The 15,497-nt window shown below is 37.3% G+C and overlaps 1 protein-coding gene across 1 annotated transcript in view; it reads left to right on the forward strand.

The window, feature by feature from the left end:
• Positions 1-15,497, forward strand: part of LRCH1 (leucine rich repeats and calponin homology domain containing 1) — a 476,896-nt gene that overhangs the window by 314,419 nt on the left and 146,980 nt on the right. Inside the window, exons 8-9 of the mRNA XM_053708012.1 lie at positions 12,635-12,743; positions 12,863-12,981. Coding sequence (XP_053563987.1) covers positions 12,635-12,743; positions 12,863-12,981 — 228 coding nt within the window. The remainder of the gene's footprint in view (positions 1-12,634; positions 12,744-12,862; positions 12,982-15,497) is intronic.

Raw genomic sequence — 15,497 nt, forward strand, 5'->3', positions numbered from 1 at the left:
AACCTCTTATTTGAGGTACCTACTTTCTTCTCTACTTAATCTATAACTTAGCTTGTCTAAACCTTCAGTCTCTATAATTCTCTTAAGTAATTATGTGCATGAAAGTTTTAGGTCTTATGATCACTGCATCGGACGCAATTTCCTTTGTTCATTTTCATATGAAACCTGTACAGCTTTTGCATGTTGCACCAGTGGTCCAGGGATTATACTCAATTATCACGGTTGATATACTTTAATCCCAACACTCAGCTTTCTCTGAAATGGTAGTTTAACCATCACCTTATTATTTGAAGGGGCCTCCTTTGTTCGTCCTTCCTGGATTGTGATCACAACAGATGCAAGACTTTCAGGTTGGGGAGCTGTCTGGGGATCTCTGACAGCAAAAGGGGTTTGGAATCCTCAAGAGGCGAGGTTTCTAATCAATATTTAGAACTCAGTGCTATTTTTAGCGCTCTTCAGGCTCTGAATGGAGCTTGAGGGCCCGTGTATCTGGCGAGTCTAAAGACCGCTGCTCCATAACCTGTCCACCTGCTCTGATGAGGCGGACAGAGATCGCCACAATTCAACCCGATTGAGTACGATCGGGTTGATTGACACCCTGGTTGGCCGCGAGTCTGCAGGGGGCGGCGTTGCACCAGCAGCTCACAAGAGCTGCTGGTGCAATGCTGAATACGGAGAGCGTATTGCTCTCCGCATTCAGCGATGTCTGTTGGATGTGATCCGCACTGTTGGATCAGGTCTGACAGACCTTTGATAAATAGGCCTCTTGGCCTCTATTTGAAGAGAGAACTTTACTTTTTTGTTTTCAATCAGACAGTGGTATATGTAAATCATCAAGGGGAACTTGCAGTCCTTTAGCGATGAAAGAAGTATCTTTGATTTTTTCTTGGGCAGAATCCAACTCTTGTCAAGACTCTGCCTTTCATATCTCAGGTGTAGACAATTGGGAAGCGGATTATTTAAAAAATAATAATAAACTGCCAATAGCCCTTAAAAGGGCCTTTTGCGGGGCATTGCCCCTAAGTAATCAGCTCTTTTACCTGTAAAAAAAAAAAATACAAACAACCCCCCCAACAGTAAAACCCACCACCCACACAATCAACCCCCCAAATAAAATACTAGCTAAAAAAAACCTAAGCTCCCCATTGCCCTGAAAAGGGCATTTGGATGGACATTGTCCTTAAAAGGGCAGTTAGCTCTTTTGACGCCCAAACCCTAATCTAAAAAATAAAACCCACCCAATACACCCTTAAAAAAACTTAACACTAACCCCCTGAAGATCAACTTGCCGGGCAGAAGTCTTCATCCAAGCCGGGCAGAAGTCTTCATCCAGACGGCATATTCTATCTTCATACTTCCGGCGCGGAGCGGGTCCATCTTCAAGACATCTGACGCGGAGCATCCTCTTCATCCAACGACTAAAACAGAATGAAGGTACCTTTAAGTGACTTCATCCAAGATGACGTCCCTTAGATTCCGATTGGCTGATAGAATTCTATCAGCCAATCAGAATTAAGGTAGAAAAAATCCTATTGGCTGATGCAATCAGCCAATATATTGCGAGCTCAATCCTATTGGCTGATCCAATCAGCCAATAGGATTGAGCTTGCATTCTATTGGCTGATTGGAACAGCCAATAGAATGCGAGCTCAATCCTATTGGCTGATTTTTTCTACCTTAATTCCGATTGGCTGATAGAATTCTATCAGCCAATCGGATTCTAAGGGACTCTATTTTGGATGACGTCACTTAAAGGTACCTTCATTCTGTTTTAGTCGTCAGATGAAGAGGATGCTCCGTGTCGGATGTCTTGAAGATGGACCCGCTCTGCGCCGGAAGGATGAAGATAGAAGATGCCGTCTGGATGAAGACTTCTGCCCGTCTGGAGGACCACTTCTGCCCGGTTTGGATGAAGACTTCTGCCCGTCTGGAGGACCACTTCACCCGGCTTGGATGAAGACGTCTCCCGGTAAGTCGATCTTCAGGGGGTTAGTGTTAGGTTTTTTTAAGGGTGTATTGGGTGGGTTTTATTTTTTAGATTAGGGTTTGGGCGGCAAAAGAGCTAACTGCCCTTTTAAGGGCAATGCCCATCCAAATGCCCTTTTCAGGGCAATGGGGAGCTTAGGTTTTTTTAGATAGTATTTTATTTGGGGGGTTGGTTGTGTGGGTGGTGGGTTTTACTGTTGTGGGGTTGTTTGTATTTTTTTTTACAGGTAAAAGAGCTGATTACTTTTGGGGCAATGCCCCACAAAAGGCCCTTTTAAGGGCTATTGGTAGTTTAGTTTAGGCTATGGGTTTTTTTTATTTTTGGGGGACTTTTTTTTATTTTAATAGGGCTATTAGTTTAGGTGTAATTAGTTTAAATTTCTGTAATTTGTTTATTATTTTCTGTAATTTAGTGTTTTTTTTTGTACTTTAGCTAATTTAATTTAGGTAATTGTATTTAATTAAGTTAATTTATTTAATTATAGTGTAGTGTTAGGTGTTAGTGTAACTTAGGTTAGGTTTTATTTTACAGGTAAATTTGTATTTATTTTAGCTAGGTAGTTATTAAAGAGTTAATAACTATTTAAAAACTATTCTACCTAGTTAAAATAAATACAAACTTGCCTATAAAATAAAAATAAATCCTAAGCTAGCTACAATGTAACTATTAGTTATATTGTAGCTATCTTAGGGTTTATTTTAGAGTTAAGTATTTCGTTTTAAATAGGAATAATTTAGTTAATGATAGGAATATTTATTTAAATTTATTTAAATTATATTTAAGTTAGGGGTGTTAGGGTTAGACTTAGGTTTAGGGGTTAATAACTTTAATATAGTGGTGGTGACGTTGGGGGCGGCAGATTAGGGGTTAATAAATGTAGGTAAGTGGCGGCGATGTTAGGGGTTAATAATATTTAACTAATGTTTGCGAGGCGGGAGTGCGGCGGTTTAGGGGTTAATATGTTTATTATAGTGTTAGGGCGGCAGATTAGGGGTTAATAAGTATGGGTACGTGGCGGCGACATTGGGGGCGGCAGATTAGGGGTTAATAAATATAATGTAGGTGGCGGCGATGTTGGGGGCAGCAAATTAGGGGTTCATAAGTATAACGTAGGTGGCGGCGGTGTCCGGAGCGGCAGATTAGGGTTTAATAATATAATGTAGGTGTCGGGGGTGGCAGATTAGGGGTTAATAAGTGTAAGATTAGGGGTGTTTAGACTCGGGGTTCATGTTAGGGTGTTAGGTGTAGACATAAAATGTATTTCCCCATAGGAATCAATGGGGCTGCGTTAGTGAGTTTTACTCTGCTTTTTTGCAGGTGTTAGATTTTTTTTCAGCCGGCTCTCCCCGTTGATTCCTATGGGGAAATCGTGCACGAGCATGTTACACCAGCTCACCGCTGACTTAAGCAGCGCTGGTATTGGAGTGCGGTAATGAGGAACATTTTGCTCAACGCTCACTTCTTGTCATTTAACGATGGGTTTGTAAAAACCCGTAATACCAGCGCTGTAGGTAAGTGAGCGGTGAGACAAAACTGCTCGTTAGCACCGCATAGCCTCTAACGCAAAACTCGTAATCTAGCCGTTTGTTTTTATTCATAGAAGTTTCTCTATGATACAGGTTTATAAATCTGTTTCAAGGAAATTTTAATTTAGGGTTTGGAAATCCTATATTTCATGGTGTTCCACTCATGATTATTCTTGGCATTCTTTTGAATTCCTAGGGTTTTACAGTTTTTTCAGGATGATCTGTATTCAGGTTTTTGTATATAAATTCTTTGAAAGGACAAATCTCTGCTTTTTTTTTTTGTCTTATTTCATAAACAGATTGTTTAGCTTCCTGATTTTCACTGTTTGGTTCAGGTTTTGTTTCGTATCAAGCCTGTTATTAAATAAATTTCTCCTCCTTGGAGTCTCGATTTGGTTTTTAAGTTTTTGCAGGTTTTTCCTTTGGAGTCTCTGCATTCTTTGGTTATTTATCTACTTTCTTGGAAAGTGTTATTTCTTTGTTTTTCTCTTCTGCTAGAAGAGTTTCTGAATTATCTGTTTTCTCTTGTGAGTCTCCTTATCTGATTTCCATCAAGATAAGCTGTTTTGTGAGATATGTCTTACATTTTTTTTGCATTAGGTTGTGAATTTTTAGCTTTTTACTTTTAAAAATTATGATCATCTGTCTCATTAGAAAACAGGTAATTTCTAGTGGTGGGAAATAGGGCTACTAAAGAGCCCCCTCTCTCCTTCTGATTTAATTAGATAGGTATGAGACCACTCATGTGTGAGAGGGAATTCCCTTCTTTTAAATGAGGGGTCACACCCCTTATCATTTTCAGCTAATCAGTGTGATAATGGTGATCATTTGCCCCCATTAAATATCTGTGCAGTGCTTGATGATGGATAGGGGTAGCTTCAGAGGACGTATTCCTCCAATGAAACACAGATAGGTATATTAGACCAAATTTTGGAAATAAAGGAGCCCCCACTTTCCAATGTGGAGACCCCTTATTTGAATTCAGCTAGTCTGCACTTTCAAATGAGTGGTCCTCTCTCTGTCCAGATTCCATCTGATTGTCATAACAATGAAAAATACCTCACAGTGCTGATTCTGTTTTGGGGGTTCTAGACATTTTAGGAGACCTTTAATACCCCCTCACTATAGAAATATTTCATAAAATCCATAACTAATTTGAAAAAAATGATCTCCCATGATTTAAATAATATAGTGATAAAAAAAAATGAGTGAACTGATGCTAAAAGTGAGACCATATATTAATTGTTTGAAACATGCATATTTAATTTAAACTATTTTGTCCCTTTTATTTACATTTTACTTGTATTATATATTTTAGCCCTTGCAATAGTGATCCAAATATTGTTTTAGCTCTGATAAAGAAATGAAGCTCCCTTCCTTTAATGGTTTAAATAGACATCCAGCTGCAGGAAATGACAGAGGATTTCACCTGAGGAACTGTCCTAGGAAACATCTGGCTTATAGGGTGCAAAGCCAATACACAGTCAGACATTGTATATGATGTCCATGTATGGCTGTCTTGGTTGTATCAAATTATCCCAAATAGTTCAGAATGGATATATTTTTTATGTTTACTGCAAACGTTTATTATAGACGTGACTGTGTACAATGCTGTTATTATTGTGACAGAAAGCAAGGCCTGGTTATAAATGGAAGATATTTAAGACCAAGCATTGTACATGCTATTTCTCCTTTCAGTTAAAACCCCAGGGAGAAAGAGTGTGTATTTAATTATCCCAGACAGCTGTGAAGCTGTCCAGCAGCTAATCACAGGTGTGGCTAATTAGAAGTTGTGAGGGTTTAAATAGCAGCCTCACTTAGGCCTTGAGAGAGAGATATACAGCTACAGAAGCTGGTGTGTGTGTTTGTTACACTGTGTAAAAGACTTTTGTTCCTGTGAACTGTAAAAGGACATTATTTTTACAAAGCACTTGTGGAATGCTGTGAAGTGCTGGGACACATTTAAAAGTACTTAACTTTGCTGCAGAGGAAGGATTTCCCTCTTTTGGAAATGAACTGCCTGTTTGTTATTGCTGTGAAAAATAAAGCCTTTTAAACTACAGTGGATCGTCCTGTGCTGCATTTGTGCCCTAGAAGACCGTGGTTAAAAGTGTTCCTGTCACATTATTTATTTTTACAAAAAGATTCCGTTTTTCTTTCACTACCAACATTTTGTTTTTCTTGGATTTTTTTTAATTTAGTTTTAAAAAGTCACAGAAAAATGATGTGACAGCATTAAAAAGTATGCATATTAAAGGGACATTAAACTAGAAAAAACGCCATTAAATACAGTAAAATTGCATAATAAAAAAATGTATAATAAAAAGACAATGCAATAATAATGCTTTGCATTTCAAACAAGCAGTAGAATTTGTCCAATGAATATCAGAGTATCCTTTCATTTACCTGTCCCCTGTATTATGTGTCAGCTATCAGCCAATCATAGTCCTATAAACATATTTTAAAATGAAGTAAATTTGACAGTGGTAAGTTTTTTGTTTGTTTATCTACTTTTTAAAATTTCATACACTTTGTTTCATTGTAATGTTTAAACATGCTAAAATATTTTTGGCATGAAAAAAAGGTTAAAGGGACATGAAACCCCCAATTTTCTTCTTCATTTTTCTGACAATACGTAGAATTTTAAAACACTTTCAAATTTACTTCTATTATATAAGTTGCTTACTTCTCTTTGTATCTTTTGTTGAAATTCATATCTAGGTAGGCTCAGGAGCTGGGAGCGAGCTGCTGATTGGTGGCTGCACGTGTATGCCTCTTGTTATTGGTTTACCAATGTGTTCAGCTAGCTCCCAGTAGTGCATTGCTGCTCCTTCAACAAAGGATACTAACAGAATGAAGCAAAATTGATAATAGAAGTAAATTGGAAAGTTGTTTAACCCCTTAACGACCAAGGACGTACGCCATACGTCCTCAAAAAAATACAGTTAATGACCGATTACGTATGGCGTATGTCCTTGGTCTGGAAAGCAGCTGGAAGCGATCCTGATCGCTTCCAGCCGCTTTCCGGTTATTGCAGTGATGCCTCGATATCGAGGCATCCTGCAATAACCCCCCTTGGCCATTCGATGCAGAGAGAGCCACTCTGTGGCCCTCTCTGCACCGGACATCGATGGCCGGTATCGTTGGTGGGTGGGAGCTTACGTGGGAGGCGGGTGGGCGGCCATCGATGGGCCATATGACGTCGAGGGGGCGGAATCGTGGACGGGAACGCCGGGGGGCGCGCACGGGTGCATGGGGGGCGCGGGGCGGGCGCACAGGGTGGATGCGGGTGGGAACGGCTACACTACAGAAAACTATTGAAAATTAAAGTTGGGTAAAAGTAAAAAATTTTACAAATCAAAGTGATCTGGGAGGTGGAGGGGGGTTGTTCTTTGGGGAGGAAGCTACACTACAGAAAAAAAAAAAAGAAAAAATAATAAAAAGGCATTTTTTTGCAATAACTGGGTACTAGCAGACAGCTGCCAGTACCCAAGATGGCTCCCAGTAAGGTAGATGGGGAGGGTTAGAGAGCTGTTTGGGGGGATCAGGGAGGTTGGGGGCTAAGGGGGAATCCTACACATCAGCATATGTAAATATGCTAAAAAATATATAAATTTAAAAAAAAATACCTTTTATTTTAGTACTGGTAGACTTTCTGCCAGTACTTAAGATGGCGGGGCCAATTGTAGGGTGTGGGAGGGAAGAACACTGTTTGGGAGGGATCAGGGGGTCTTATGTGTCAAGTGGGAGGCTGATCTCTACACTAAAGCTAAAATTAACCCTGCAAGCTCCCTACAAGCTACCTAATTAACCCCTTCACTGCTGACATAATACACGTGTGATGCGCAGCGGCATTTCGTGGCCTTCTAATTACCAAAAAGCAACGCCAAAGCCATATATGTCTGCTATTTCTGAACAAAGGGGATCCCAGAGAAGCATTTACAACCATTTGTGCCATAATTGCACAAGCTGTTTGTAAATAATTTCAGTGAGAAAACTAAAGTTTGTGAAAAAGTGAACAATTTTTATTTTATTTGATCGCATTTGGCAGGGAAATGGTGGCATGAAATATACCAAAATGGGCCTAGATCAATACTTTGGGTTGTCTACTACACTAAAGTTAAACTTAACCCTACAAGCTCCCTAATTAACCCCTTCACTGCTGGGCATAATACACGTGTTGTGCGCAGTGGCATTTTGTGGCCTTCTAATTACCAAAAAGCAATGCCAAAGCCATATATGTCTGCTATTTATGAACAAAGGGCATCCCAGAGAAGCTTTTACAACCATTTGTGCCATAATTGCACAGGCTGTTTGTAAATAATTTCATTGAGAAACCTAAAATTGTGAAAAAGTGAACGATTTTTTTTTATTTGATCGCATTTGGCGGTGAAATGGTGGCATGAAATATACCAAGATGGGCCTAGATCAATTCTTGGGGTTGTCTACTACACTACACTACACTAAACTAAAGCTAAAATTAACCCTAGAAGCTCCCTACATGCTCCCAAATTAACCCCTCCACCGCTGGGCATAATACACATGTGGTGCGCAGTGGCATTTAGCGGCCTAATTACCAAAAAAAATGCCAAAGCCATATAAGTCTGCTATTTATGAACAAAGGGGATCCCAGAGAAGCATTTACAACCATTTGTGCCACAATTGCACAAGTTGTTTGCAAATAATTTCAGTGAGAAACCTAAAGTTTGTGAAAAAAATTGTGAAAAAGTGAACAATTTTTTTCATTTGATCTCATTTGGCGGTGAAATGGTGGCATGAAATATACCAAAATGGGCCTAGATCAATACTTTGGGATGTCTTCTAAATATATATATATATATATACATGTCAATGGATATTCAGGGATTCCTGAAAGATATCACTGTCCCAATGTAACTAACGCTAATTTTGAAAAAAAGTGGTTTGGAAATAGCAAGTGCTACTTGTACTTATTGCCCTATAACTTGCAAAAAAAGCAAAGAGCATGTAAACATTGGGTATTTCTAAACTCAGGACAAAATTTATAAACTATTTAGCATGGGTGTTTTTTGGTGGTTGTAGATGTGTAACAGATTTTGGGGGTCAAAGTTAGAAAAAGTGTGTTTTTTTCATTTTTTTCCTCATATTTTATATTTTTTTTTATAATAAATTATAAGATATGATGAAAATAATGATATCTTGAGAAAGTCTATTTAATGGCGAGAAAAACAGTATATAATATGTGTGGGTACAGTAAATGAGCAAGAGGAAAATTACAGCTAAACACAAACACTGCAAAAATGTAAAAATAGCCTTGGTCCCAAACGGACAGAAAATGGAAAAGTGCTGTGGTCATTAAAGGGTTAAAAAATAAAAGCTGTTAAAGCTGTTTTTGAAACTAGCAGGAAATACTTGTTTGTGTTTATCTTGTTTATCTCAACCTTGGGGACATAGCTCACTGATTTTATATATATATATATATATATATATATATATATATATATATATATATATATATATATTCAAACAAACGATTGCACTCACAGGATTTTTCCAAAATCGTTAAATCACTTTAATGGAACATTTTCGGGGATGTCAGCAAGATGAAGAGGAAACTATATCATTGCACCCAGGCAGGTGTCTACAGGTGGGTCGGGCTGAAGAGTGGTTTAATATATAATATAATATATATATATATATATATATATATATATATATACACACACACACAGTTGTGCTCATAAGTTTACATACCCTGGCAGAATTTATGATTTCTTGGCCATTTTTCAGAGAATATGAATAATAACACAAAAACCTTTCTTTCACTCATGGTTAGTGTTTGGCTGAAGCCATTTATTATCAATCAACTGAGTTTACTCTTTTTAAATCATAATGACAACAGAAACTACCCAAATGACCCTGATCAAAAGTTTACATACCCTGGTTATTTTGGACTGATAACATGCACACAAGTTGACACAAAAGGGTTTAAATGGCTATTAAATGTAACCATCCTCATCTGTGATCTGTTTGCTTGTAATTAGTGTGTGTGTATAAAAGGTCAATGAGTTTCTGGACTCCTGACAGACCCTTGCATATTTCATCCAGTGCTGCACTGACGATTCTGGATTCTGAGTCATGGGGAAAGCAAAAGAATTGTCAAAGGATCTGCGGGAAAAGGTAGTTGAACTGTATAAAACAGGAAGGGATATAAAAATATATCCAATAAATTGAGAATGCAAATCAGCAGTGTTCAAACTCTTATAAAGAAGTTGAAAATGAGGGGTTCTGTTGAAACCAAACCACGGTCAGGTAGACCAACTAAAATTTCAGCCACAACTGCCAGGAAAATTGTTTGGGATGCAAAGACAAACCCACAAATAACTTCAGGTGAAATACAGGACATGTGGTGTGGCTGTTATAAGATGCACAATAAGGAGTCACTTGAAGAAAGATGGGCTGCATGGTCAAGTCGCCAGAAGAAAGCCATTAATATGCAAATGCCACAAAGTATCCCGCTTACAATACGCCAAACAGCACAGAGACAAGCACAAAGTCATTTGGAGTGATGAGACCAAAATTTAGCTTTTTGGCCACAAGCATAAACTCTACATTTGGAGAGGAGTCAACAAGGCCTATGATGAAAGGTACACCATTCCTACTGTGAAACACTGATGTGGATCGCTGATGTTTTGGGATGTGTGAGCTACAAAGGCACAGGAAATTTGGTCAGAATTGATGGCAAGATAAATGCAGTATGTTATCAAACAGAACACCTCATTTTCCACTTCTTGATTAGAGTTTGAACACTGCTGATTTGCATTCTCAATTCCTTGGATATCTTTTTATATCCCTTTCCTGTTTTATACAGTTCAACTACCTTTTTCCCACAGATCCTTTGACAATTCTTTTTCTTTCCTCATAACTCAGAATGTGCAGCACTGGATGAAAGATGCAAGGGTCTGTCAGGTGTCCAGAAACTCATTGACGTTTTATATACACACACTAATTACAATCAAACATATCACAGGTGAGGATGGTTACCTTTAAAAGCCATTCAAACCCCTTTGTGTCAACTTGTGTGCATGTTATCAGGCCAAAATCACCAGGGTATGTAAACTTTTGATCAGGGTCATTTGGGCAGTTTCTGTTGTCATTATGATTTAAAAAGAGTAAACACAGTTGATTGATAATGAATGGCTTCAGCCAAACACTAACCACGAGTGAAAGAAAAGTTTTTGTTATCATTCATATTCTCTGAAAAATGGCCAATAAATCATAAATTCTTCCAGGGTATGTACACTTATGAGCACAACTGTGTGTGTATATGTGTGTGTGTGTGTGTGTGTGTGTGTGTGTGTGCATATATATATATATCTCACACAAACAACAAATACAAGTGTAATACATTCAAATGACCTCTTTTAGAAGTGAACATTTTACAGTGACTTTACTAAAGCATTTAAGTTACACACAGTTTGCTTATTAGTTCAGTCCTAATAAGATATCCACCTAAGTGGAATTTACAAGATCTCCTTGATTTAACATGACTGCATATTAATGTAGGTTCTGGAGTTGCCATATCTTTAGCACTATGTGGCACTGGCAACAGTTTGTGTTTTTATTGTGTATTTGTCAGTTATTCAATTCCACTGTATTTAGTGGACCTTTAGCTTGTCAATATCTAGGGAGATAAGATGATAAACATGCTCGCCAGGTGTGCAGAGTTTTACAAATCATCAGTAAAAAGACTGTTGTAAATGCTTCCGTATGTAGATCTTTTGCAATTCCATTTTCAGTTGCTACTATATGCTATGTAAATAAACCATGTTCTAATGTATTAATACTACTTGATGGTACATAGTAAGTGCTTATAATTTTGATAAATACAGTCGCTAACTCATGTATGTTGAGTGGAATTCTTAAGTTAAGCTGAACACAATGCTACACTTGCAAAAACGTTTTTTTTTTTAATTAGAATTGTCCTATGACTTTCACAAGTCTCTATGATATATCTTACAATGTTAACAAACATTCACAATATTCTTCAAAATAATAATAATTTCATATAGGAAATGTTGTGAAAAAGGTGCACATGAAAAATATATAGACATGATGTCACTAAAATAAGTGGTTAGGAGGGGTATCTGGTTAGGATAAATATACATTTAAATTATTGTATACGTTGTGTCATTTCTTTTAATATATTTGTAATATTTTATCTAAATTAAACACTATAAGACTGAAGTTGCATGGTTTTATTCCAATAAGTTTGAAGAAAAACAAACATGTGCATGTATTAGTTAAAGGGACATTTAAGTGATCTAATAACATTAATGTATTATTTCCATCTCCCAGGCCGGATTTATATGACACGTACCCTATTCACACAGCCTCCTTTTTACATTTGTCCGGCAGCACTACAGCCAATTAGAGGTCATAATTTGGTTTCGCAGCATATTCTTGAGCGCTTGTTGCCTTGGGGACTGAGACACTGTGCATGTGAAAGCCCAAGTTAATAAGTACTAGGCAATGTGCTGCCATAGAAAATGGCTTAGGCATTTTAGCCTCTGATTGGCTGTAGCAACACACAGCAGCATGAGTAAAGGTCAGCTGGACACTGCATGAACGGTATATGTTTGTTTGCATAAACTAAACATGCGTATTTAAAAATGATTCTCTGTAGTGCAGTGTTCTTAATGACCTGGAAGTTATTTAAGCTTAAAAAAAAATACATACAGAATAATTGCATAATCAACAAATGCATAATAAATGGACAATGTAATAACACTCACTCTGAATTTCAAATAAGCAGTAGATTTTCCCCCCAGTTATATTTGAGATGTCTTCGATTTATGTGCACCTTGTATTATGTTACAACCATCATCTATTCACAGACTTGAATATGATTACACTGCAAGCTCTTGCACATGCTCAGTAGGATCTGGTGTCTCAGAGAGTATGCATTTAAAAAGACAGAACAAAAATCTAATTTTAATTATATCACCAGGCTATGCACCATCTGAATCTTGAAAGAAAAAAATTACTTTAATGTATCTTTAATATTTCACCTTTAACAAACAACAAAGTCCCACCATATTTGCTTTTTTCACCCTCTTTAATCTCATATTGTTTTTTTCAGCCTTGTGATGAAGATTCAGCCAGTCCCAGCGTGCCAATGTCAGATATCCTGGAAGAAGAACATTTTGCCAAAGAGGACCTAGACCAACAATTTCACATCTTAACAAAAAGTAAGAAAAACAAAGAGAACGTGAAATGCTGCACAACCATGCTTTTTTTTAAAGGTTTTTATATATTTTTCCAGTACATAATTTACAGGGTTATTTTTTGTTTGTTTGTTCTGCTTTAGTTGAATCTCTTAGGAATTCTCCCCTTGTGAATGCTGCTGCTGGCAAACCTGACGCTTCATTGTGCCAATGTAAAAATGAGGCAGACGCCCTCCGCTCAGAAGTTATAAATTATAACGAGGTAAGATTCATTATCAAAGAGGGATTTAAGAAAAAAATAACATTTATTATTTATTGTAATCAATAGAGTGGTTGATGATTATCCATATTAGAATCCTGTACCTTAGCAGGAAACTGCAAATGATCTATTGTAATGCTATGCAATTTAGGGACATTTATTAAAGGGATACTAAACCCACATTTTTTATTTCATGATTCAGATAGAGCATGCAAGTTTAAGCAACTTTCTAATTTACTCCTATTATCAAATTTTCTTTATTCTCTTTCTATCGTTATTTTAAAGCAAGAATGTTAAGCTTAGGAGCCGGGCCATTTTTGGTTCAGCCCCTGGGTTGTGCTTGCTGATTGGTGGCTAAATGTAGCCACCAATCAGCAAGTGCTATCCAGGGTGCTGAATCAAAATGGGCTGGCTCCTTAGCCTAGATTCCTGTTTTTTTCTTGAAATGGCATAGTCTATCTGAATCTTGAAAGAAAAAAATTGGGTTTAGTATCCCTTTAAGGTACGGGAATTTCAAGTTTAATTTTGTACACTGGGGCTAGAGTGCTGTAATTTCCATTTTTTATGTAAAATAAAAAATAAATAAAACATAGCTGCGCTCTTGTCCCAGAACATCTGGAAATCTATAAATTTGTAGCAACACGTATATAATGGAATGATAAATACTGCAGGTTTATAGTTTTATATGTCATATATGTCTAGGATATTTTCTCTTCTCAAAAGTATGTTAAACAAGCTGGGTTTTTTTTGCCTTTTTTATTTAGGAGATTGGCAAATTGTATTCATCTCAGGTGCCAATTTGTTAGTGTACTTAACTTCTGACTGGAGTATACATTTTGTGCACATGCTTGACTGGCAAACTAGTGTAATAAAGCAAAATGTATGGATTTGTTCAGATTCTTTAAAACACTGTTTGGGCAAATTTTGTCTACATTATAAGTTTGTTAATGGAAATGTGTTCCTATTACTTATTTCCTATGTGGAATAGTTTCAGGGCAGCAGAAGAGCAACTGAATAGCACCTTAAAGGACCAGTCAACACAGTAGATTTGCATAATCAACAAATGCAAGAAAAAAAGACAATGCAATAGCACTTAGTCTGACCTTCAAATGAGTAGTAGATTTTTTTCTGGCAATTTTAAAAGTTATGTATTTTTCCACTCCCCCTTTACCATGTGACAGTCATCAGCCAATCACAAATGCATACACGTACCATGTGACAGCCTTCAGCCAATCACAAATTCATACACACTTATTCTTGCACATGCTCAGTAGGAGCTGGTGACTCAAAAAGTTTAAATATAGAAAGACTGTGCACATTTTGTTAATGGAAGTAAATTGGAAAGTTGTTTAAAATGGCATGCTCTATCTGAATAATGAAAGTTTAATTTTGATTGAGTGTCCCTTTAAACTTAAAGGGAAATTAAACCCCCAAAATTGATTTAATGATTCAGATAGAGAATACAATTTTAAACAACTTTCTAATTTACTTCTATTATCTATAGGGATGCACTGAAATTTCGGCCACCGAAAGTTTCGGCCGAAAATGACATTTTTGGTTATTTCGTTTTTCTTGCCTTTTATTTTCTGTAAAAGTATTGTGTAGCATATTTAACATTTGATGCCAGCCTAGAGTGCTGTTTGAATTCATTACTTGACTTACTGTTTTGCATATAATAATACATTTCTAGGACTATACTTTATTTAGATAATTGGTTAAAAAAAAAAAAAAGGTTAAATCTGATTCTTTTACACAGAACTAAATAAAGAATAATACTAGCGATGCACCAAAATTTGGGCCGCTGAAAATGTGCATCTCCAATTTTGGCCCAAAGAGGACCAAAATGGCTAAAAATGTACAGCCCTTCCCTGTTCTATTGAGTTACATGCCTATCCTTAGCATAAGGTGAACAGTACAGCACGGGCGTTAACAACCTCCCTTAAATACCCTTATTTGAAACACATGTAAGGTGAACAGGGTATTTAAGGGAGGTTGTTGAGCATTTCATTGTTGTTGTTTGAGTCTGAGGACGGGGGTAAAACCCCGAAACGTCACTCTGTTGGAATAATTAGCAAGAGTCCATGAGCTAGTGACGTATGGGATATACATTCCTACCAGGAGGGGCAAAGTTTCCCAAACCTTAAAATGCCTATAAATACACCCCTCACCACACCCACAATTCAGTTTTACAAACTTTGCCTCCCGTGGAGGTGGTGAAGTAAGTTTGTGCTTAGATTCTACGTTGATAGGCGCTTCGCAACAGGTTGAAGCCCGGTTTTCCTCTCAGAGTGCAGCGAATGTCAGAGGGATGTGAAGAGAGTATTGCCTATTTGAGAACAATGGTCTACCTCTAGGGGATCTATTTCATAGGCTCTCTGTTATCGGTCGTAGAGATTTCTTCTCCTACCTCCCTTTTCAGATCGACGATATACTCTTATATACCATTACCTCTACTGATTCTCGTTTTTGTACTGGTTTGGCTATCTGCTATATGTAGAGGAGTGTCCTGGGGTAAGTAT

Source organism: Bombina bombina, chromosome 3 (genome assembly GCF_027579735.1).
Source record: "Bombina bombina isolate aBomBom1 chromosome 3, aBomBom1.pri, whole genome shotgun sequence".
NCBI classification, from domain to species: domain Eukaryota; kingdom Metazoa; phylum Chordata; class Amphibia; order Anura; family Bombinatoridae; genus Bombina; species Bombina bombina.